Source organism: Oenanthe melanoleuca, chromosome 3, assembly GCF_029582105.1.
Source record: "Oenanthe melanoleuca isolate GR-GAL-2019-014 chromosome 3, OMel1.0, whole genome shotgun sequence".
Lineage (NCBI taxonomy): Eukaryota > Metazoa > Chordata > Aves > Passeriformes > Muscicapidae > Oenanthe > Oenanthe melanoleuca.
In genome coordinates this window covers 67,878,883-67,905,265 of record NC_079336.1, presented here as the reverse complement: position 1 = coordinate 67,905,265, position 26,383 = coordinate 67,878,883, and the positions used below count along the sequence as shown (strand labels likewise).

General features: G+C 36.2%; 1 protein-coding gene across 3 annotated transcripts in view; it reads right to left on the bottom strand.

The window, feature by feature from the left end:
* SIPA1L2 (signal induced proliferation associated 1 like 2) overlaps positions 1-26,383 on the bottom strand; it is a 122,673-nt gene that overhangs the window by 8,636 nt on the left and 87,654 nt on the right. For 2 of the 3 annotated variants that reach the window (XM_056487126.1, XM_056487124.1), the window contains exons 11-19: positions 21,619-21,876; positions 17,949-18,032; positions 16,393-16,496; positions 16,060-16,163; positions 14,265-14,653; positions 12,481-12,705; positions 10,478-10,631; positions 8,266-8,485; positions 1,582-1,713 (exon numbers count right to left, since the gene is read on the bottom strand). In XM_056487126.1, coding sequence (XP_056343101.1) covers positions 1,582-1,713; positions 8,266-8,485; positions 10,478-10,631; positions 12,481-12,705; positions 14,265-14,653; positions 16,060-16,163; positions 16,393-16,496; positions 17,949-18,032; positions 21,619-21,876 — 1,670 coding nt within the window. The remainder of the gene's footprint in view (positions 1-1,581; positions 1,714-8,265; positions 8,486-10,477; positions 10,632-12,480; positions 12,706-14,264; positions 14,654-16,059; positions 16,164-16,392; positions 16,497-17,948; positions 18,033-21,618; positions 21,877-26,383) is intronic. The other variant, XM_056487125.1, reaches the window with a different exon arrangement.

Below are 26,383 nucleotides of genomic sequence, written 5' to 3'. Positions count from 1 at the left end.
GCAGAAAAATAGATTATTATTTACTACTCAAACCCTTACAATAATTCAAAAAACATATAATAAATAGCTTCTATCTGCAACTCAGACCACCAGTTCTTCAGCATTATCTGCAGATATATCTAAGTTCCTTGCAGCTAAAACCCAACAAGTGAATACCCTTCCTCCCTAAGATAGAGCACTGTGGGTTAGCTGCATTGTTCTACCTCTCATTCTCAAATTCAAATGTAATTACACTTACATAACACTAACCAAAGTGAAATTATTTTAATCATGATACTAGGTAGTAAAAAGAATAAAAATCTGTAATTTTCAAAGAAAGCTAAAAATACAGGAGCATAGCTGGTACAGAGTGATCTTTCACTCAGCTGAACTCAACATTTTTATTAGCATTTAAAAATAATGTTCAAGTTCAAAGTTACAGAGCTAGTCAGTTACTGATGCAAACCTTTTTTCAGTAGTTTAAGATGTCAGTAACAAATAGCAGGGTGCTCCCTGAGCACTTGAAATCGAAAGTAGGAATGCATGGGAAGAGCTGTCAAGATTCTCAGTGTCACAGTATTTCCTGCCAGCTACCACAGCCATGTTTGAGTAGTACTGAATAGTAATGAATGCACATCAGGTCAAGAAATAATACAGTCCTTCAATTTCCTAATCGTTGCTGTTGGTTTGGGTTTTCACAATGCCATTTAAATTAGTGTAACAAAAGCTCTGAAGAGCTTTTGGTCAAAGTGAACTTTAATCACTTCATACTTTGGGAAGAAATCAGGAACCAGAAAACTGATTTCCATGGTTTAAAAAAAGTTATAAAAGACCCAAATCACTAACTTCACAGTTTTCAGGAAGTTGAGACCTGTATCTTATACAACAATGACTGTGGTAACATCCTCCTTATCCATAGATTACACTCAGTAAGGCAAGCAACACCTTTTAGGACAGCATTTAAAAAAACACCTCTCAAACAACAAAACACAATCAACACAAAATATATATATTCATATAAACACTCAAACCAACATCTGTTTTCTCTGTTTAGACATTATGTGTAGGTTTAGCTCCCAGAGGCAGATGAGGTTTTTTTCTTGGTTAATCTGATTCCACAGTTTAATACAGCAAGCCTGGTCTATATCCTGCACCCCAAATCCTGCTACTGGAAAATATACTGTACATTTCTCCTGGTCTTCAAGGGCTTATGAAAACAGAGGGACTACAACATCACTTGGGCTACACATGCCACTTTATGAACACAACACAACAAACTCAGGGAAGTGTTACTCCCAGTTTCATTTCAAACATCTAACTTAAATGTTTTGAATCTCTCCTTCAAATATCCAGTTTTTCAATTGATTACAGAAGAAATAAAGGCAATAAAGTGGAGGAATTGCATCTAAAATGGATATGAAGACCCCAAATTTTCAGTGACAGTTTTCCACACTGAGAATTGATACTGCCAAAAGAACTAAAGGGCTGTAGAGGCAAACAGTGGATTTTTTAACTTAAAAATGTGGCTATGCAATATATATTTAAAAAAAGGAAAAAAGTTTGTGTACTGAACATTGATCTTTATTCAAATTTTCCTGTTACCTTCAAACGCTCGTGCAGCATCTACCAGGTGAGACCAGTCTAGCCCTGTGGCAGTGTCTGGCAGGGGCATCAGGCCAGGATCATTGAATTTGGCTTTATCAGATAAGGACCCATCTGAGAACCAGAATTCATCTAAACAATAAACACAATAATTAGTCTTCCTATAACAATTATGTACAATTAATTTTGAAGCTACTGTAATGATCTGTAAAAAATGTGTAAGCAAAAAGTGCTTATCTTCATTTCTCTTGTGTCTGTCTTTTCCTGTTCAATACTCAGCGTGGGTGGAACAATTTCTAAATGTTGGCAAAGTAAGATGGGAAGGTTTTAAAGGGTATTTTTTGGTGCCACTGCACATGTCCCTCACATTTTCATATGAATACTGTGTGAGTAGGCAACATCCATTCTAAAGCATATTAAACCTGAGCACTGAGCAGAAAAGTTGCTAGATACACAAAGTTATATTTGTGAAGCAACATGAAAGATATTTACATGCAGAATTTTACTCTGAGACTGAAAATATTCCTCTCCAGAAGCAATTAAAAAAACCCACCTGCTTTTCTTTTAACGCATTTGTAAATTCTAGCCTGTATCCAAATCTCTCTTTCACATTAAAAATATTACCCTATTAGTTTAACATTTTTAGCTGTATCTCTGAGGATGTAAGACTAGGGTCAATTTCAGAGTGAGCTGTAACACACTGTAAAAGGTACACAGATCATATATTAAATGAAATGTATACATTATAAACTGTTCAAACAAACCTTTCAGTAATGCAGAATCTAGAATGTACCACAAAAATACATTTTAGTAGAGGAGATGCTAATTTTCATAACTTTCTTGAATAGTTTTACATGTTCCTAATCTGTCCATAGCAATCTTCACTCTGATCAATGTGAACATGTTAAAAAGAATACTGAACAGAGACACAGAGTTTCTTAAAACTGATCATAAACCAAACCTATTATTTGCAATCACATTTCATCTTGACCATAAAACCAGCAATGGAATATCATAATTTTATCACATAGTATACTCAGGCAAAGAGAATTCTGGCTTCAAACATACCCACTCCAATTAAACAAAAAGGTCAAAATAGTAATTTTTCCTCAAATATTTCAGGAGGAAATTTCCATCTAGTTATTCCAGGGATTTAAACTATAATATATAGGATGAGTATTTTTTTCCAGGAAAAGACCAAACACAAAAAACAATGAAGGAAGAAATGCATTCATACAAGTGGAAGATACATCATCGTTTAAGGAAATGGCATGCTGTCATTGTTCTGATATTAATATCCATTTGACTTAAAGACTCTGACCTAAAAATCCAAAGAGAGTAGGCTGTTACAAAGCATTCTACTGCACAGAGCAATGATTGAAGCATATGATATGCTCTATTCTTTGCAGAAACCTTGCTTAAAAAGAGTACAAAATATGAGGAAAAAGAAAGTTAGGGAGGCTTACAATCCTCTCGCAAAAATTAGGAGTCCCTGCAGAAGGGACAGAAATTCTCTTTACTGTGGAATTTATCTTGTTCTACACTTCTATGAAAGATGCAGTATTGTTGCATTACACTTGGAAGTGGTCTGAATGTCCTTCTTAATAGCTACCCTCAGTATATAAAAGTGGATGTTATATAAAATAGAAAATATAATACAGACATGTTCTACTCATATATCTGCACTAAGATTTTATTTTTTATTTTCAGTTCTGTATAAACACACATAAAGCCTTACCTAAGGCTAACTTTGTGCAAATATATTGAAAGCTGAAAGTCAGAGCAGTCTCTGAACTTCTGTAAATGATGTGGGAATAGTAAGAACTATATTTGTGCAAGTACAAATGATTCACACATCCCTGTTGTGGAAAATAGACAGAATACTTTATTTGAAAGGCTGGCAAGGCAGCTTTTGGTTCTAGACCAGCAGGCAGGCCCTAAGGGACAGCCCTTGCTTTTGTGTGATCAGCCTAGAGAGGCTGATTGTGAAACCTGTCAGGGAGAAGGCTGCTCCCAGCGCGATGCTGCCAGCTCTCCAAATTAAAGTGTAGGAGTGATATATTCACCAGTAGTCATCCTTCATTATGCATTGTCTCTGTGAGAACCTCAGTTCACCTCAGGGTGGATCCTATTCAGTCCTGCATAAGCCCTGACAGAGTCACTCAACTGCAGAATGCCTGCCAGAGTAGAGATTTGAATATTGATAGCTCTGAAAATGCAAGTGCTCATGCTGATGGCTGAAATTCTAAGTGGAATAACTGAACATGCATGAGTATGCCACCACAGAATAAATCCTTTTCAAGACATAATTTGTGTTCTTCTGCAATGAGCGAAGAAGAAAAAGAATAAAAATACCAAACATGAGCCCTAATGACATAGGCTTTGATGCCTTTGAATTTCAGAGAATATTGTTTGTATTCCAGGAATGCTCTGGGTAAGATAAATTATTTCTTGCCTCCTGTATTTGCATTCCTTCCCTGCACCTCTTGCCTTGCTGTTGCCTCATTTTCTATGTAGGACTGCCACAATAGCAGCTGCTGCCTGTTTCCCTTTTTGATTTGTGCAAAGGTGGCAAGTGATGCTTAAGCATGCTCACCTCTGCGTGTCCAAGAGGATATGCCTCATCTAGGAGGCCACTGCAGATTGGCTACACAAGACTTACTTTTGAAACAACACCATTTCCTTTTAGGAAACATCTTCAGTGTTATCTTCAGTTTTAAAGATAATTTTATTTGTACTCCTTTTGGCATAAAGTTATTGATCTTGTAGTTTCTGGTCTTTTCAGTTGTGTCACTTCCTACACTTAGGAATTTTACTTATTTTTATTATTGTTGCATAAAAATATAAAGCATTATCAGGAGTCCCTGTTTCCACCAAAATTATGTGGTCAGTTTCCAACACAGCTCCTGAAATTGGTGGTTATTGGTCCCACATACATCCATAGTCAAAGAGTAACTAGTTATGCAGAAAAAAGGATTCACCTGACTTAACCTATTTTACTTCAAAACAATTATCCCACTTCAGTTGGAATGGCAACTTTTACACAGAGATTGTAGATCATGAAAAAACTATCTGCTAAGTCCTTGCTTTAAACTAGACATGTCATTTAACAAGTAGCTTCTCTCCAAAGCTGCTGCAGGTGAAGAAAAATCTCACGCAAATGTAAATCCCACTCTCTGTGGGATGTCTGTTTTTCCTTCCTGCAATCAGTAATTACATCTCTATAATTAATAGACAACTTAAGCAACACCTTCTGCCTGCTGAACCCTTCCCTTCTTTAGTATTGCTTAGGGTTGCCCAAAATCTCCCTTCAAAGATGCCAGCTTGCTCATAGGATCTCATGCACTGTGCTTCTGATAACCATTTTTTCCTTCCCTTACCTTATTGAAGACAGTCTCATGTTATAATGAGTTGAACCATTCACTGTGTGAGAACAGGTAATACCAAACACATTCTCCCTTGGTTGTGTGAATCTTTTATCTGCTTGCTGACAAACTGATTTCCAAGCTGCTACCATTGCACATCACCAATACACAGTGATGCTCTTTCATTTTAATACTGCTTCTTATCAACAAGTTTACTTTTGGATTGAAGCTAACATGGGTTATCAGTGTAAAATACTCCCTTCCTTGTGACCCTCCTCACTGCAACTATCCTGCACCTTGCTCCTTTCCTCACAGCACAGGAACATCCTGCCAGTTTATCACTTAGAGCATTTTCTTTCCCCTCTCTTTTTATGCTTCATGATAGAGTGGATCACAGTGCCTGCAATGTAAATCAGTTTGTCTCCATGTGTCTCCTTGGGCTCCCAACTTATGTTACTACACTAGTATCAGTGGTTCTCACTGTTTTAATTCTTTTTCTGCTCATTCACCTGCCATGAATTTGCAAGAAGGGCATAGATTTGTATCTGCAACTGCATGTTAGAATCACTCAGTATGAACATGTATCAGCCAGAGTGTCCTTAATGTCCCCAAGGTAAAATTCCAGAGTTCTTATCTACACAAATTCTCCTTTCTGGTTTAAGTTAAAATTAAGATAAAATTAAGTGACTATTTCTGCATTTGTGTAGTGGTTGCAATCAACAGCACTGGACTGTGAGACTTTGCAATTCAGGCTTTACTGAAAGCAACCCTTTTTTTTCACGTCACTTCCCCAGTGATAAAACAATAATTTAAAAGTCCTATAGCTTCACTTTTCCCATCATCTTCTTACAGTCAATATCACACAGAGATGAAGTTTCTGTTTCTTTATTTGTGTGGTCATTCTGTTTCAATTCTGATTTCCCAATAAACTGGAAGCTTTCAGGGTCACCTATTACCCTTTGTTTTTGGTGCTGCCTTGCTTACGTATTAATCACACTCTTTTCCTTGCTAGAGCAAGTGAGAAATCATGAGATTTGGTGCTGTCACAATATTTCATGCTGGATATTAACATGCAAGAATATAACTCTCTAAAATTATTTCAGCCAAAACCACACTATTTCCACTGATACCTGTTAATATTAAATATCAGTAAAATTAAAATGCTTTGAGATCACCTATAAAATTACTATGACAGGATATGAATCCTGATATCTGAAACAACAATCTCATGTTAAAATTATAAATTAAAAGGAAACCTTTCACATCACTGCTGTCGAACATAAATACCTACTAGGCACCCACCTCAAAAAACTCTCCTAAAAAGAGCCAAAGTTAGTTTCTTATATGGAGATACTAACCTTATTTTCGAAACATAGTTGGGAAAGTCATGATGTGGTTTTTTCCAGAGTGTAATTACAGATAACCAATTAAATCTTCCTTGAAACAAACACCACAAAAGATTCTATAAAGCTGGCACTGATAAGCACTTTTAAAACACAGAACCAGAAGCAGAAAATAGAGGTTGCATTTGAAAACAGCATGAATTGCCTTGGATCAGTTTCTGACTGACAGGAAAAATCAGCAGATATTATGGTTTTTTTTTCTAGTTATATATATATATATATATATGTGTATATATAACTTTCTGTATCTAAGAAACAGCAAGAATGAAATATTAGGTATCTAAGACTGAACTAATACAGAACCCACTAAAATATCACTGCTGGAGGAGCAACATAAAGCTTGGAAGTACACAGGTAATTGCCTTGTGCCAATCTCCTGAAGAAAAGCAAGCTGAAGGTTTGATCCCATTGCATATTTACATGCACAAGAAATGGCTCTAAAAAACAAGCCTAACATAAAGGAAAACAAAAAAAGAAAATACAATCAGGATGCCTAACTGTATACCATACAGCTTCTTCATAGACTACAAAAATCGACTAAATTAATCTCCAGGGAAACAAAATGGATCTCCATTTGCTATCCATAAATGAATAGGATCCTCTCAGATTAATTTATAGTGAAGAGTTTCATTCTGATAGAAGAATATTTTTAGAATGGCAAAAGGTACACCAAGCATGCATTCCTATCTGAGGCAGGAATTTAGCAGTCATTTGAGATACCAATTTAAAATTAACCAGTGGTTAGTGACCAAAGCTCAGTCTCATGGCTGAGGCCACTCTAACTAGAAAAGTGATTTCTGCATAAATCTTATTTCTCAAAGTTAGGAGATGACTGCTGGTTCCTGAAGGACATGATGAATGACAGAGCCCTTTTTGTTGCTACTTCTTTTAAATCATCTGGCTGCATTCTCCCTGGACATGGGCCTAAAATGTCCCTAATGCTTTCAGGAAATCCACCCTTCTTAACTATGGACTTCAGAGTCCATTTTTTAAATTGCAGTCAGCTGTGATGCAATACTAGAGTAGCTAAACAAAAAGAGGCTTTTTTTTTTTCTCTCCAAGTGTTCACTAATGTCAGTCTAAACTAACTGACAAGCGTATATATTCAGCATTTTTTGAAAAAAATTCACTCTTATTGAGTAAACAAATACAGATATTTAATCTAAATATACATATCTGTGTAGAATTGGGCTTTTAATTTGATTTAAAAAAAAAAATTACTAAAAGCTTCATAGCTCATCCTGGAATTATTGCAAGCTAAGCAGATAATAAATGTCTCACTTATGAAAACTTCACAAATAAAAAACCGCATTCATAAAATAATTTGAACTTAGCATTTCAGACTATTCTTCTGCTGTCATTAAATATGAAATGTCATTTGTAGAGGTTTTACTAATATGTTAAAAAAAAATATCAGCAAATTCAATTTGGAAATAGAAGTCAAAGTCAACATTTATTGCACATTTCCTTTTAAGATGTTATTAAAAGGATCATCTAAACAAAAGCTGTTCCATTTAGCTATTATTTCAAGTATATTTGTGAATATTTCAATAATTCAAATGTGTATAAAATAATAAAAAAACCAAACAAGCCAGCTTGGCTTAATTATGTCACCACTGGAAAAAAAAAAAGAGATAACTAGAAATATCTTCAGACAAGGGATTTTGCCTGTCACTGGTCTCATGAAAATTCTTTGTGAAGTAAAGTGAATATTGTCTCCAAACATGATAAATATGAATTGAACTAATGGCAAGCATGAGCATGTACTGCTGACCAAATATGTTTTAATAGGATAAGTAAAGCAATGATTTGACATTTCTTAATTTCACCTTAAAAGCAAAATCACACTTAATACTTGGTGATTTGTTTTGACTACAAGCATTCCAGACCCAGCAATGACAGCGACAACGACTTACTTCTCAGATTTCCCATTCCAGGAGTCAGGCTCATCCTGGGGGGCAATGTGCTGTGGTATGGTGGAGTAGTGCTGAACAAGATGTCATTTGGCAAGGCCTGGTCTATCACTGAGCTCCGAGAGCTGGCGTAGGAAGATCCCCTTCGATTGCTACATATGCTCTCGTCAGAGAGGGTGCGGTAAAGTGTCCTCCGAGGGGAAAGGTTGCCATAAAATGAAAACTAAAGGTAAAAAAAGAGCACACATTGCTGCTTGAAGTGATTCATACAATAGTATCCCACCATCAGCTCTTGGGAGTGCTTTTCTGGACAGGCACTCTGGAATTCTTGAACTAATACAGAGGATCAGATTTATTCCACCGTATCAGACCTACAGGGGCCTCAAAAGAGTTCCTGAATTGGATATTCAGACTTCCTCTCAATATTTTGGAACATATCACCATGAATTTATCAGATACTATGCAGTTTTATTAATCATGAAATGTTAAATGAAAACTTCAGAGCCTTATGACAGGAATGTTTTACTGAAATGTATGTAAGGTTACCAACTCTGGCAATGTGAATGCAAGACTATACATAGAACTCCTTGATTTTAATTTGAAATGACCATGCTTTAATGTTAAACATTCTGAACTGATATATGCTGCCACATAATTCATTGCATGATAAAAGTGACTTGAGAAACTGCATCCCTCTGGATATCACAAAATAGGCTTAGAAAAGAGGGTAAGAGGGTTCAGTAAAACTGCTTAGTCATTTCAAAATGACCACAACCCAAATATCTACAGTAAAACAAGATGTTGCTGTATTGTAAAGCTGGACCATTCCACTCGGTAAGTAATTTCTCAGCACTGCAAACAGAGTTTTCTTTACAACTACAAAGCACAGTTAATGCCTTAATTATTTTACTGGTTTGTCTGCATACAACAATTAGATGTTTCTTTTGTAATTATTGTGTGTTCCACATTCCCTATACAGAACAATTAAGAGGAATAGAGGAGGAATGAACTTAAGAGGAATAGCTCTTCCAAAAAGCGAATATAGTGTAGAATTTCACATATTCAGGAAATTAATTTCTGACTTCACTGTCAAAGGTACCTGGCTCAGCAATATCAGGATTATTCCCCTCTATGAAGGCATAGCCACAGACTGTACCCTGCCAACTCCTGTGGCTGGAGTTCCTTGTGAGTCAGGGCCCATGGTCTCAACCACTCACTTAACTTTTGTTCAGGTGCCTTGGAGAGGAAGGGGATAGCAATCATTTATCTCAGCCACACCTCCCCTCTCTTTGTTGACATATTTAGGCAGCCAGAAACACTGGCAGTTCTCAGAATCTTCACAAAATCCCTCCAATTATTGTATCAATCACAAAAACCCCTAAGACATGATGTGCAAAAATTCAAGCATATATAATGCACACTTAACATACCACATATTATAAAATATATATGATCTGAATTTCAAATTCAACTTTGCACTTAGAAGATTCCCATGTGTTACTTTTGTTCAGACATGATGATTATGCTATTTAGCATATTGTATAAACACAGTGGGTTAAGAGAGCATTGAGTTAATATGGAAGTGTGACGATTATCTCAAGTAATTCAATTGCTTTGTTCTGTATTCCACATTAAGCACAGAATTCAGAACCATTTACTTTGGAGGGCAGCAGCAAGTTTTAAGATCACTATCCACTTATTGTGAACTATTAAGCATGACCAACTGTCTTACTACAAAGATTAGATCCAGGCTCTCCAGTAGCACTGACCATTATGCCTTCTGAGATCTGCCACTGATACCTACATGAAACTGATTCAGATTTCTAGCAGAATTATTACAGGGCAGAGGAAAGAAGGCTACTTTTATTCATGTGCTTTAGTATCATACAAGATGTACAAATTTAGGCCTCCTTCCTTGAAAACGTCACCTTTAGCCTTTCAAATTATAGTGACGTTGCTCAACCTGCACCCACATCTGGTAAAGCTAAGCAAAGACATATTTCAACAAATACTGGATTTTATAAATAATCATCAAACAAACATTTCTCATCCTCGTGGGAAATGATATTTTGGGACTTACGGTCATCCCCATAGAATAAACTCAGCTTGTACAAAACAAAATTGCATTCTGTACAGCAATTTTGGGCATACCAGGAACCCACTTCCAAAGTTATTGAAGGACTGAAACATAGAGAGCCAAAGAAAAGTAGCCAACCTTTCTTCTCCCTTCCTCCATAGAGAGGCTGTCTGGCAGCATCAACTTCAGAAAATCTTCTTTGGACAAGACTTGCTGGCTTTCAACAATAGCATTCCTGACAGAAGTTTGGAGTGGACTCGATGCAGTCACAGCATCAATATCATCATACACTCTGTTGAGAAAATGGGTGTTTTTAGCAAGGAATTGGATTTGAAAGACTGCAATCATTTTCTGTCAACGTGAAAATTGTTAGAATTATCTCCTGACACAGAATGCTGTTTAGAAATTTTTTTTTATCATTTCACCTTTATGAAACTGTTTGTGGGTACAAAATGAGATTCTTAAACCACTGAGAAACAGAGTTTAGGAATTCTAAATAACAATTTTAAAAAGCATAATCCTTGTTTCTCCTAGCTTGCCTCTCTCTTTTTTACACACCCCACTTCTCTATCAATACAAGTTATATTTATTTCAACATTTCCAAATACTTCAACTTTTACTTCCATAGCAAATAAAAAAAAAAAAAATCATCAGTATTTTATAATACAATATAGCCTCCAGCTTCACAATCTGGCAAAATTACTGCAGTCATCACAGCAATGTTTGAAGCGTATTGGCAATCAATTGCCCAGTATAAGTATATTTTATTATCAGCAATTTCATAAAGCTATTTAGATAAATTAAACAGGTGTCTTCCTTTATTATCAGCACATAAAAATCTAGTTACAGTCAGCAAAAGACTGTCAAACTGAATTATTAACCTTCAGCTCCTTTCAGTGAGAAAGGAGAGACAGGACTTTAACAGGTTTACTCTGAGAATGTAATCGAAGGAGCTGGAGATTGCAACTCACAGAGAACACACAGGGGAAGCCATTGCTCACTGCCAAGTGCAGCCTCATCTGTGATTGTCTTCAGCAGAGAGAAAATAAGCTTTGCTATGGTAAAGTGTAATTCTCAGTGAATTATAACCTACAGTGGCACAACATTCAGCAATTGACCCAATATTTATCATCACTGCTAATCAGAGATGCTATTTTATTTCAACATAATTATCCTCAAAGAGGTATTTCTTCTCTGTGATACAGAGAGCTTTCCTAGGAAGAAAGAGGTGAGGCAATATATATATAATGGAAAAATCTGAAAATATGTTTTTATATAGGAAGTGTTGTCATATTCAATAATAGTTCTTGAACAGAACTATCTCTTGAAGATAATTTTCTAAATTGCTGTTGTTTCAGTCTAAATACCCCAATTCATTATCCAGTTTCATTTTAAGGCCACCATTCAAAATAAGGAGACATTGAGTAGCTCATTGATTTCAAAATCCAAAAAATTGGTGGGAAACACTGAAGTTATCACATTATAAATAAAATACTTGTATGACCAAACAATTTATGTAATTAAAACACTGGGGGAAAGAAATTAAATCACCTCTATGTTAACACAAAGGAACACAAATAACCAGGGCAGGAGGGTAGTAACGTCTTCTACTTTAGAAAATTAGGAATTTAAAAGTTTAACTTCAGATCCATATTTTATAGCAAATACATTCTAGTATATATTTTTAAGTAACACTCTTGCCATAAATGCGCACACATACGCAAAACTAGGAATTAGATGAAAATAACCCATTCCCATTATACATCTGAAAATCCGTACTGCATGTCATCTTGTCAATTTACTGAGATAGACAGTGGCTGATTATGGTTTACTGAGAAACAGCATCAAACAGCTTGTGTACAAAAAGAAAGCAAGGACATTATCCACAAAGATGATTTTGAAACCTATATTTGATGTATATATCTATATATTTTCCTTTGAGTTCAAGCTTTTTGCTTCCAGCTAAGAATAACACATTTCTCATGGATTATTCCAGTGTTAAGCTTCATTGGACACATAAAGGTACAGAAAAAACCCCCGAACATTAAAAGGCAAAACAGAACTTGTAGTTTTTTCTATCCTATTTTAAAATTTAATTTCACCACCCTTCTTCCCCCAACAAAGTAAAACAGAGTGCTTACTCATGACATTCTGAAACTTCAGATTCTTCAGGTGTAGGACTTCCCTCTGATTTTTTCCATCCAATGACATATTTACTCACTGCTCCTTGTCTGTGGTATGGTTTTGAAATCGACCCAGACATCTGTTGACTACTATTCTGAGACACTATATAAACTTTGGAGGTATCTAGGGAGCCACTCTTTTTAGAGCAGTGTGTTGATGGGCTTCCTGAATGATGTGACCCACTGGAAAAGTGAACCAAACACACAAAAGGAAAATATAAATATGCTATGCAACAACAAATCAGAAATGCTCTGCCTGGTATGCGGCAATAATTCTCACTGTTAAGTTTTTCTCAAGGTTAAAATCAATGAAGCAAAATCGGCACAGTCATTTTCTAAACACCAACTGTGTACACATTAAAGCTCTTTGAGAACAGAATTGTGATGAGTTTCTAAAACAAACACTGCATGGAATTCAGCCTGCTGAAAAGTCAGTGCAAACTGATGTGAATCAAAACTAAAAGCCTAAATTCAAGATATATATATATATATATATATATATATATATTCAATTTGATTGTGCAATCTAAAATAAATATGTACACACACATTCACATAAAGAACTACATAGGGAATTACTCAAATATCTCCCTAATCATAAAACCAATGTGCTTTTCCATTTCACAATAATTTTGCCAGTTGATGCAAGATAAGGCTGTCCCTTTCAATCAGACACACTATTATTAAATTATCAGCAAATTTAACAGAAGTAAATTTCAGTTACACCAGACAGTTCTCTGGATAATTTTAACAGCCCCTTTTATTATGAATAATAGCACTAGTAGGCACTAAGACATACTTTTAGTGAAGACTCTAAAACCTATTTCAAATAAACTAAAGCAAACACTTCCTTGAAGAATAAATTTCTTCAGAATAACCATACAAGACAAATTCACTCATGTCAAGCAAATAAATAAGCAAATCAGTATACAAGGTATTATTTGCTTATTTTCTACTTATTGACACTGAAAACAGGAAAATCAGAGGGAAAGAAGAACAAACAATTTCCCTCTATCCTTTACAGCGTAAAAACCTTAACACATAGACCAAAGCTTCAACTTCAAAGTCACCATAAAATGGGAACTGGAAGATAAAGGCAACCAGCTATAGAAGTGTACTTTCAACAAGCTTTATAACAGATGTACCACGCGCACATTTCATTGGTAACAAAAAGAAAAGCTGAAAATCAATAATAAATGCCGTTCAACAAGCAAAACTGTAAAGCACACATCAGAATAATGTAAATGAGGGGGGATGGTATGCAATGTAGTTTCTCTGCATGTAAAAACTGCCCATTGTCCAATTTTTCTGATTTCTCTCAGCATTAACTCCAAGGTAATTTGTCGCCCTATACTAAAAAACCCAAGAGTATGTGAAATAAGTTAAGGGGCAAACTTCTCTTACTCAGGGATATTTCCCATTTTTAAAAACCTAACCAAGGGTCACATATAAAACCTCCATCAGATCTGGGAGGAGGTCTGGCTATGCTTTCCAGGCAGACTCATCAAAAATCTCTTGAAAACTGCTCATACAGGCATTTGAATACAACAAAACCATCAAAATCTTTTAAGCTGAGTTTCAAAGAAGGGTAAGCAGAATAAAGACAACACAAAAGAGTTATCTGTGCGTTAGCCCATCATCCATAGCCCCTAATTGGCAAGAAGGCATACCTGGAATGAGACACAAAAGAGTTATCTGTAGGCTAGCCCCTAATCCATAGCCCTAAGTGGCAGGGGGCATACCTGGAATGAGAGGAGATTTCGCTGAGGTCGCCCATGCTGCCCTCGGCCGCGTGGCTGCTGGCGATGGCGGAGGCGTAGCCGTGCACCGCGTAGAGCTTGGCCGGCTCGTCGTCCGGCCCGGGTGCCTCGGGCGGCTCTGCCCAGGGCTCTGCGTGGCAGTGCACCCCAGCCCTGCTGCCAGCCAGGTGCAGGGGGGCCAGCAGGGGGGCTGGCATGCAGGGAGCCGTGTCGATCCCGCTGTCTGTAGAAGCCCCCTTGATATACGTCAGTCCCAGCAGCTCGGGATCCATCAGGTCTCCAGAACCAAAGTGCTTCTCATCGCTGTTGCTGGACGTATTGCTGGATAAGGTGTTGCTGCTGGAGTGGCTCGAACAGCTTTTGTCCCCAATCTTAGCAACAAGAAAACAAACCAAAAAGACCCCACTCAAATTAAAGAGTATGAGATCTATTTTCATATAAATTACTGCACTTGTGCCATTCAAAAACCATTTAATTATTTTTTTTTACAGTATGCTATCATATAACTGCAAAGTATGAAAAGAGCCAATTATACCACCAGCTTCTGTGAAATGAATTGCACAGCTGGCTAGACACATTAAAGGTTGATGTCACTGCAAATAAAAAGGCTCTAGCTCCATCTTCTATCACAAATCTTAAAATCAGAATTGAATTTTCTGATTATAGGACCTGCTTAACATCCATAAAATTGCATTTCTGAACAGTTAAAGTAAGCATTTGTTAAAGATAGAAGCATTTGTTTAAACAAGGCCTACTGCAAATCTGAAAACACCAAAGACTGAATTATTGCTGGCTTTTTCTCAGTGTGACTGAAATATGCAGCTCATTGGATCAAATCCAGTTGAATGTGTGGCTAGTTAAATTGAAGCCAATTGTGATGTATGTGTACCACATGAAAGTATCTTAAGTCATAAGACCCTAAACTAAGCATGGCTATTGAAGTGGAATAATTACGTCAGACTTTTGTGCCAATAAAGACCAGAGGTTTTGTTATTTATCTTTTAAAATAAATTTTATAGAGAGTTGGATTAACTTATGTCTGTGACAGTAGCCAGAATAAAGGCAGATGGACTTCTACTATGGCAAATGGGCTTCTGTTGGGTAGGATATAAAAGGGAAGGGTGACTAACTTTTTCATAAGCTCCCTCTCCTACGCTGTTGCTCACACATAAAATGTAAGTTTACAAACAGTGCACAGACTCTTACTACATATAGCAGGATTTTCTATGTAACAAATTTTATCATAATGTTCTTTCCATCACTAGGCTGTTGAGGATTTTTCCATTACTGAAGACAAGCTACTAAACAAGGTAGACTAGAAAAGCTGTTCAGCATTCCCAACATACAAGCTACATTTTTATAGAGCTTATTGATAATTACACTCCATGGGTATTTCACACAAGATGAAAAGCAGTATGGTAAATATAATTTTATTTTCTTTTAAAGGGTAATTAAATGGTCCACAGATTAAACAAGCCAGTATAAATGAAGCTGTAAATTCACAGCTGAGTGGAGACTATACTAGTTTTATTTCCTCAATGCCCCAGACCCAAGCCCTCTTGGAATTCTGAGTTTGTAAACACAGATTAAGCATACTTGATTCAACCCACATCTGGGTGAGCATAATCTTTGCCTCCCAAAACACACAGTGGCCTTCAGAAATTACTAAAATGTATTTTTGGGATTTATTTCTCTAAGTCCAGAGTAGCTTTTCATTGTTGCTGTTTTGGGGTTGGTTTGTTTTTAGAGTTCTGAATGACATCCAAGGAAGACTTACATGTGACAGCTTGTTTGGTGACTCCTTGCCACTGCCCTCTTTCTGTAAAGCTCGGTCTTTGTAGGAGCTCAGGACTTTGGTTGATGGTGCATGCCACTTGGCTTCTGCCAAAAAGAATGGAGAAAGGCACACCACTCAGCATCTGGTTCCAAACCTGCACACTCCTTGCAATCAGACACGGGTATCTTTGCAGCATGTCAGAATAGTCCCTGCTTTCACTGTCACATCGCACGCTCTTTGTGAGTCAAACCTCCACGTGGGGAGGTGGCTGCACTTCAACAGGCACTGCATTGCAAAGAACATGCACTTGAAAGATACAGTGGGGTTTATTACCAGAATGTCTAGTTCCTTCCAAAGTTTCCTCTCGTTCTCTGCCTCCTTCACACTCCAGTGAGCCTGAACCTTGGTGATGTTCATGGAGTAAAGGGGACTGGCATCTTTGAATGTAAGCAGAAAATTAAACCGTTAAGTTTTTTATCCTGTAAAATTAGTTACATGATGAACTACACCACTTTTTACTCTTAAAAGCAAGTATTTTGTGACCTTTTAAAATAATCATAATTCCCAAACATTTCCAAACTCTGCATAGAAATATTTGCATGTAATTTTTTTCATCAGCACACTGTTATATCTGAAGTGTGAGCATGCCAAGAAGACACTGAACTTTAAGAAGAAATTTATTCTTGGGGCTATATACCCAAAGGCTTTTGCAGTGAAGAACCATGGTAATATATGCTCAGCCTCGTTGTGATCTAAGCCCACAGAAAGTAATTGCAGTTTTGCAGGGTTTCATGCTGAGAATATGAGAGTTGGTACCAGATCTACTGCTTTGTATTATACTGCAAAAGTTTAAACATTTCACAAAGCAACAAACTAAAACCTAGATTGCTGTTAGAAATAAGTGTGCTGGAAAAAATGACACAAGATCCATTTTGATGAGTTGACTGTCAATAAAAAAAAAGAAAGCTACAGTTTTATGTGAATTATTAGCATCTATTTAGCTGCCAGAGATTTCACTGAGTTATGTGAAATTCCTTGAAGAGTCTACAAGATACTGCATATATATCTGCTACATGGAATATCTTATCCACAATCAATCATGCCAAAGCATTAATAAGCTTCAAGGAGTCAAGCTGATGCTTTCAGTATTCACATTTTTTTTCTGAAAAGTAGCTTCTGAAAGCCACTTGGGAAGTCTGGAATGCTTTTATATTGCTCTATTGTAGATACTGCCACAGCTGAACATTTTGTTTTCAGCAGCTGTATATATACAACAAAGTCATAAATTTAAAGTAGTTTAGAACAGATGTCTCATATAATATTCTTATAACATGAGTTATATTGGGATGATCTTTTACATACAGATAGCTAATTTCTGAAATTTTTGTACCAAGGGATTAACAGGGATGCAAAAGGACCATCTATGCACAGCCTTTTAAGGAGAAGAGACCTCTGAAATTCCTACTTTTTTGAAGACATATGGAATGACTGTCACCAAAACAAACACAGCAGAAAATAAAACCTTCAAAGTCCATAAGATTTTTTTAAATCAAATTCAAATCCTGAAGCAGGAGGAGGAAGTATTTTTATTTTATTCTGGTTCTGAGTAACTAGATGATTTCTGGCCAATTACTGGGAAAATAAACCTAAGAACCATTTCTCAATTACCTGAATTTAAAAATATGGTCCTGAAGAGTTAAATTAGGGTGACTTCTAAAATTGTAGTTCCATGCATGTTACATCAGAGATCAGTAAACCTGTACATCTTAAAAGATACTAAGAGTGTTTGAAAATAAAACCTAGAACACCCATAAAAATTTTGCTTAAGAAAGAAGATGCATGGGAGCTACTGCAAGATTTAAATACAAGTTTTTAAAAATCACTAATACCCGTCATATCCCACTTGCTGTCTCCAGTGGCTGCTCCCGCTGGGTCCTGGGTCACTGGATGAGGACTGGTTGCTTGGAGAACTTCTGTAATGTTGATTTTAGAGCCATTAACAGTGCACTGAGGTATTTGTGGGGTTTCAGATTTGAACTGTGCTGTGCTTCTTTTATCAAATGCATTCATTTTAATAAATAATACAGATGCAGTATGAACACTTAGTTACATCCATTTGAGGAATTTAAAAGGTTTATCTCAGTTTCATAAAACTTTAACAAGAATTTTTAAAGCATAGTATTTATTCACAAATAAAATATTCCCAACTGAATATATAAAAAGGCAGAAAAAGAGAAAGACTAAGTGCCAAATCCTATTTTCCTTAGATCTGGCTTTAGTTCTGAATAAGTGGGATTACTCAGGAGTCAAAGCAGCTGGATTAGGTCTCTCAATTCATGTGTGGGAAGTTCTCATAGTGGATCAGAAATGATTTTTAGTTCCTTGGCACTTATTCCAATTTTAAAGATTCTAAAATTGGAAGAGGCAATTCTAATACTTTTTAAAATTTCATTTCATTAATCTCTTGACATAGAAAAGCAACAAAAAACCATTTTCATTAAGGGTATTATTTTGTACTTATTATTTAAACTTTTAAGCCTCATGTCTTAATGTCTCTAAGCAGTTTTCTTAGATTTCCAGACAGTTGAAATTTAATGCTTAAATTTGGGTTTGTTCACATCCTTTCCTTTACTTCTGTGCACATCGTTCCATAATTACAATACAATTTCCTTCAATTATCTTGAAATTATCTTGAATTCAATTCCCTGTGTTTATCTTTTTTTTCTTTTCTCTCCCCCCTTTTCTTTTTCATGTAGAAATGAATGTATGTACTCAGGGAGGAAATGAAGAGGTGCTCTTTTTCTTTATGCAAAACACTTTCTCAAGAACATGACCTTTCAATATGGTACTTTGCTGTTCAGCTTGAAAATTTTAAAGACAGTAGTTTTTATATTTTGTAGTTTAAAGATATTAGGTGTTATATTTTGCCTAATGGCCAACAAATAATAAATAGTGTAGTATCTTATTTTTCAGCATGTCTTTCTCTGACAAGTATTGACAGGACTGAACCTCTCTCAGTTAAATGAATTAGTCAATAGGCTATAGCTTAATTCAGTTCCATGAACTTGTTATTACCACCAAGAATTATGCATTTTTGCACAGATTAAGTGACCCAGCATTGAGGAATGGATAAATTATGATCCCACGTGTTTCCACCCTCCAGGCTGATGTTTAGGACATTGTCCTCAAAGCCAGGATATTGCTTTGTGCTGATTCAAGGCTGAAATATGTTAACCTCTCATTTGCTGGACAAGTGTCAAGCCTTTAGCCTAGAAAAAAATGAGTGGCTACAAAAGGAGAACCAGAGAAATCCCATCAATGACTGCCTCACTCAGTTCCTTCACACAAAAATTCCAACCACCTGTTCTCAGGAATGGATTCCAGACTCCAGGTGTGTGCATTGCCTACAAGTGTGACTCAGGGACTAAAGTACACACAGACTTCTTGGTGCAAAAATCAGAAGAGTGAGTCCGCCTGAAGCTTCACTTAGGCACATACTACGAGTAGCTGTCACAGAATTAGCCACTTTGTGAAAACAGAAGTAGAGCTTAAGGATATCCTTGTATTCCTAGGTGACTAAGTAGAGGAAATTCCTTGAAGAGCACCAAAAATACTCAGATTGCCTCCTCAAAGCACTTCATTCTCAGGAATTGTATTAGGAGCACAAGTGTCCAGCTCTCAGCTTCTAATTTCACTCCAGGGATTAGGCACCTAAATATTATATGTCACAGTAGTTGAAATTTTGCTGCTTGAGTCTCTTACTATATCTAGTCCACATTTATTCTGTTTCTTCCTCTTTTTGCTTCTAAGCCAAACAATTTTATAGCTGACTTCAGCCTTAGCTCATTTTCAGATCAGCTATTAAATCTTCCCGATTTTATCAACTTGCTTCTCCCTGCTTGCACTCTTAAACTGGGTCTCTGACCCTCTAAAATCTCTTCAACATTTTCCTAGACTGAGTATACACTTTCATCCTTGCAAGACTACTTTTAAGTATTAATCCACCTTAATTCAAATTCTTCTGTTTTAAGCTCATCTCTCTGGCAAATCATCAACTATGCCTCTTCCCATGTGGAAAAACCTTGCCAATTAGGCACCTTTCTTTACATGTTCCAAGACCTACATGCCAGAATCCACAATTTTCCTCCCTTTTCACTATTTACATTCTGCATCATGTCCTCCCCAGAACAGCACTCCTGCACTGCACATGTTTTATTTAAGTGATACAGGAATTTCTTCATGATAAGAGTAGACTCCGTCTAAGCATTTTCTTACATGCTTTGCTGAGTGCTATGAGAAGTGCAGCTTATGCTTGTGAAGCCTTTTTGGAATTGAGTAGCATGTCAGAAAGCTTTCCCTTTTTTTCTGTATTGGCATACAGTGTGCTTAATAAAGCTTCATAAAGGATGAGGTATTTCTAGACATTTGATACATTGTCTCCTTATGTTAGATGTTATTGAGAATTTAATTAATAAGACATTAGGAAAAGCTTAAGTTCTATAACGGTATTTAAATGCTTCAGAAATGCATGTCCCAATTTTTCAGGGGGTGGAGAGGGAGGTAGGTGAGAAGGAGAACACAAATGATCAAATGGTCATAACTGGGAGTCTTTCTTCCCCAGACAAAGAAAGAGACATATTTTAAAATCCCTACTACTATTACTTGTGTGCATTTCAATGTAGAAAGTCATTAATTTTTTTCTACTAAATAAGTTAGTCAATGTAGCAATAGTGGCATTTAATGATTTAATCCAGAATTATTTTAAACCCATTTAAGACTAATATTTCAGATTTTTGTATCATTCAGATATTTTCAACATGCAAAAATTATTTCTTTGGAAATTAGAACTACATCACTCCATAGATAAGGGCATGAGCTGAAATAATTATAAACAATAAAGGATAGAGTTCTGCTTAAGACATATGGTTTTCCTAAAAAATTCAAAGGTCAAATGTATTTGCAAATTTTTATCTTTAAAAACAAAGTTTCATCTTATGAAGAATTATGATTAAATTAGAACAGAGCTAACATTTAAGGATACCATCCCATCATCTAAGAGGTGTTACATATTCAAATCACAAGCTCTGCTTTGTTTAATTAAAAGCAAAGCAAAGCATAAGGGCTGGTAATGAGTTACAGAACCCTTTGAAACTATGCCAATACCTTGGTAACGAGATTAAATAATTAATTTTTAAAGGAATGACTTCATTTTATTTACACTCAATATTTGTTTAAGCAGTCTTCCAAAAGGTGGGGAACAGGAGATTGTTAAGATCCAGAAGTTATAAGGCAGTTTCCCACTTCACTGACGTGGGACTAAAGGGAAAGGTCAGCTGTCCTCAGCAGTAGGATCCCCAGTACAGCCCACTTCTACCACAAAAACCAAAAGTCACTTGTTTCAAGCAGACTGGTCCAGTGAATGTTATTTAATACAACCTCAGAATTAAAAACCCAGTAAAAGAAGGTCTAAAAAACAAGACACCAACGTTCTAGACCGCAGAGATTTCCAAAGTAATGCACATTAGGAAAAGGACAGGCACGAAGCAGAGAGTGCATTACCTTGCACCATCTGGCAGCTTTCTATCAAAGGAAGTGCTACGAGGAATGGCTGTCTGAGCCTGCTGGAGAAGCTGCTGGCACTGCAGTCTGTCAGATGTTCCTAGGATTGGAGAGGCACGAGAGAGAGGCTGCCCAGCGGGAGTCGGCACCCGATGCCAAGTGGTATTCCTTCTGAAAGGGGTTTTATACTCACATGGGGTGCCTTCACTGTCAAGTTTGTATTCCACCATGGGTATACGACAAAGTTCTGAACAACCCCTGTGGGACAAAGAAAAAGGCTCATCAGTCTCTCAGGAGAGAACAGAGAGAGATATCTTGCATTCACAGCCAGAAGTATATACATATTTTGATTTCAGGTGCCCTAAGGTGTTCATACAGCATTATACTTCGAACACTTCAAAACAGGCACGTCAAGCAGGTAGAAGAAATTTCAGAATAAAAGATTTGCTGTCATGTGCTCAAAGATCTTTGAACTGTCTCCTCGCCCTTCAAAACAGGGAACATATTAAACTTTTATAAATTAATCTGCAGCTTGAATTTTACATAATACAAATTTTCAGAGACAAGATATTTAGAAATCACAAAGCATCAAGTTTTTCTAAAACACCATTGATTTGTTTAAATTTCAGAAACAGGTTTGTTGCTTTGAAGCAAACTAAATGTGTCTTAGTGGAGTTGAGAACTCTTCTTTAGAATCTCACCTTATCCCCACCAAATGACTGAGAGCATAGCCTACAATGCAAATGATTAATTGGCACCTAAATATTTTTTCCTCTGTTTTCAAAGTATACTTTCTAATTTCTCTCTTCCCAGTGATTTGCAAGCCTGGAAGAGAAATGGGGAAGTGGAAGGAAGAGTCTGGCTTACCACTTCTGCTTAAAGTTTACATTGGCTGTGGTTAAATACTAACAGTATTCACAGACAGTATAAAATCAGGTAAAAGTACTAGTAGTGTTCCACAAAATATCAGTGTGCCTGTGGGATATTTGCTGTAGACTCAGACTGCACTCAATAATTTAGCATTACTGTTTCAGAAATCAGAAGCTTCAGCCACCCTTTAAGTCAACACTGATTATCACTGGAGATTTTTTATACTCTCAGCATTCCATTTCCATTATTTTTCTGACAAGCAGTGTGTACTAAATCAATATCTATGAGGACAACATTCTAAATACTTCCAAAGCAATACATTAAGTTTAAGTAAGAAATACTAAGAAAATTTGCTCCTCTATCTCAACTACAATTCTGCCCTATTTCTCAGCTGAGTCTTGATCAAGCTTTGCTTTTTGTTGAAAAACCAACATTCATCATTTGCAACTAAATTAAAATCACCTAGAGAAAGTGGAATAGAGTGTAAAGAGTTTACAGTCTTAATCCTGAAAATATCTTGGCGTAAATGACTTAACACAAATGTACAGTGCAAGTAAATTGTATAAATTCTCACACATTAAATCACTGTGCGTTAAAGCTTCTGAATCAACCCTCCCAAAGAATATTTTCATTAGCTGTGTTCTGATAAACAGATTAAAAGAAAAAATGTCAGACAAAAAGCAAACTGCCTTATTCAAGGTTTTTGAAGGGAAGACCCGTGAGCAACTGTAGCAATTACATTCTACATACTCTGTATATGCATAGTCTGATCCAGCCAAATGTTTCATTCTGCTGAATTTTTTAGTAGCAAATAGACAAGTTTATCCTGTAGCTCTAAATCTCTGTCCCTGGTGGCACTCAACTACATGAAAAAGTTAAAGTACTGAAAAATACAGATGATGAAAGAATTCAGAATGGAGATCAATAGCCAATACAAGGTGGAAGACACCTTGATGAAGATGAGCTAAAGAGCTAGGATGTTCCAAAGCAGAACTCAGAATTTCTGGTTTTTCAATGTTGTTCTTTTATCAGAAATATCACTGTAAGATGCACCAATAAGATCTGACATGTCCAACCTCTGCTGACAAATCATAGTTGGACATGCGGGAGGCATCACAGAATTTTGCAGTCATGATTTTCTGGGTTGAGCTTCCCTAATCACCCTAATAATCTCTTCTCACAGACGTGGAATGGTGCTACAGAGAAATCACTGTTATAAAATGATCACATGGTTTCAGAGGGTCAGTTCGGTATATCTCTAGCCTTCCCCTCACCCTGAAATGCCATAGTTATTCAGAACACCACTTCAAACTGCCTCAGTCCATGTATTGATTTTTAAAACTTGTTTCACACTTCTGAGAATCACATGTTGGGCTCTTAGAATGAGGAATACCAAGAAAAAAGGTCAAGTTAAGTGAATTGCACAGAACTGTGCAAACTCTTCTGCTGAAGCATATATAGAATATATTTCTCCACTGTGATTTTCAATTGCTTGTGTTCCAAAATCATTCTTCCCTTCACACAAGTTCCTGCCTCATTCACTGCCTGTAACAAAGAAGGTGTAGGAGACAACAGCCTCCAGCAATGCAGCTGTAATCCTTTTTTTCCTTTTTCTGTTTTTAAGTATAAAGTTATACATACAAAACAAACTGATCAAAAAATGTAGAAATAACACAGCAAGGTTAATATTAGTTTGGTGCACTGCAAAACTTTTCATGTGACCATACACACCAAGTTTTCCACTATTTGATGAAGAAGTTAAACAATTATGTAGGCTAAAACTTCTATCTCCCTTCTTCTAATTTCTTATTATTGTTTCACCCCTTCTTCATTCCTATAGGCTTTAGACATTAGAAACAAACCATTCCCTCCCCAACTTCTGTTATTAAGATACCAATTTTACAGTTCATCTTGGTAATTGAGAAAGTTATAGCACATAATTGTGACTGCACCTCTCATTAGATACTCCCCATAAAGTACTCTAAGTGCAGCAAGAACAGCCGTGGGTTTCAAAAGCAAAAGGGACTATTACTACTATTTATTTTGACTTAGCTTGCTGACTAATTAACAAAAGCATGGTATAATAATAGTACACAATAAGCTTTCCCAGAATGAGTAAGAACTGAAAATTTTGTAAAATTTTGTGTTTGCATCAGGAAAACATATTCTTCCTACAAATGAAAAAAAAATAAAATATTGAGGACACAGTTTGTGCAGAAAAAGGCTTACAAAACAACCTTGTTTCAAATCACTATAAAAATTCAGCAGTGTTGCTTATGAATACAAAACAGAGCCCTAGAATGCTTGTTTTAACTGGCTCAAAAAAGAATTTCCATGGTTTCAGATTGCTTCTTTTGTCACTTAGGCTTTTAAATCTTAATTTAAAAGTACCAAACTAATCACTTCAACATTTATATGAAAAAATATGCTTCACTGCTTCACGAGCACTGCCTAAAGAACAGATACTGCTGCATACTGAGATAGGTGAAGTTGTAATTGTAGCTCCCTCCTGTATCAGGAAGACAGAGATGGAATTACTTCATGTCTGCAATCCCCACCTCCACTCCCTGCCATGGATGAAACCCTAAGTTATCTTGCATGAAAAAAACCCCACAAAAATAAATTCAATTCCCTCTTAAATATGTAATTTGACCTTTATCTTTTATTTATAATTTTGTTACTTATTCCACCAGTGCAAGAATATACATTGGCACTGGTACTGAATTATAGTTTATAGTTTAAATTTAAATTTTTTATATTTCTTTGAAATTCACTTTAAAGGAAACATAAAGACAAATCTCTATTTTATGGTTTTAAAAAGATACTGAAATGTATGTTAAACAAGTATAGGATACAAAATGTCTTCCACAAATTATATTCAATATAACATTTGAAAAACAGACTCACAATATTTAACAAGCAAATGTGACCACATCTTATCCACATATCAGAAATGACAGCACTTCTCACCCTTCACCATAGTTTGGTGCTAATTAAATCAATGCTTCAACATAAAGCACAAACTCCTACTAATACCTTTGGTTAAGAGCCATATTATCCTATTAAAAATTTGGTTGATAAATCCACTCTGCAATTAAAGACAGCATGACTCTATGATACAGCCAGCAGGCTATGACAACATAATAAAATTTAAGAGTCCACTATAAGAATCTGCAATATTCAAATGTTCCTGCGAGGAGCATTATGTTCTGAAAGAATTATCAAGCATTAGATTTTTAAAAGTACATTAACCAAACCTTTCAATATTAGTTTCAGATTCCATATAAAGGCTCTGTAATAGGCTCTGTGAAGGGTCTACATTAGACAGGGAGTCCAGTTAAACTCAGTAAATATCCATCTCTGTGGAACAGATGGAAGCTTCCATGCACCATGATCAGTACCCTGGCACCTTGATAGCTAACAAAAGCCTCCTTTTCTGCTAAATCCTATGACTAGGTACAACTTCAGTATTTGGACCCCAGCTACCTCCAGATTCCAAGCATGTTCATACTAGGCTATCAACATAACTAGAATACCTGGTTACAATTTAACTCCAGTTTAATGTATTGCAAGGAGATGTAGGGACAGAGAAGGAATCATTGGTGTGCATCAGTTTATTACACTGGTAAGTTATCCCTTACTGTCACCATTTCATACCACACTTCTAATCCTGCTCAAGAAAGAGTCTTTGTCCAGCAGAACATCAACTGCATTCTGCTCACTCAAACTTTGTTTCTGAAAACAATCACTTCCATTAGAGTGCATGTTTGTTCTTACACTACAGCACTGCCCAAAGTGACACAATGAGCCTGAGGACCCATTGTGCAATCTATTAAATCCACATAATAAAACACAGATTAATTTAATATAATTATAGGGATTTAATTGAGAAGCA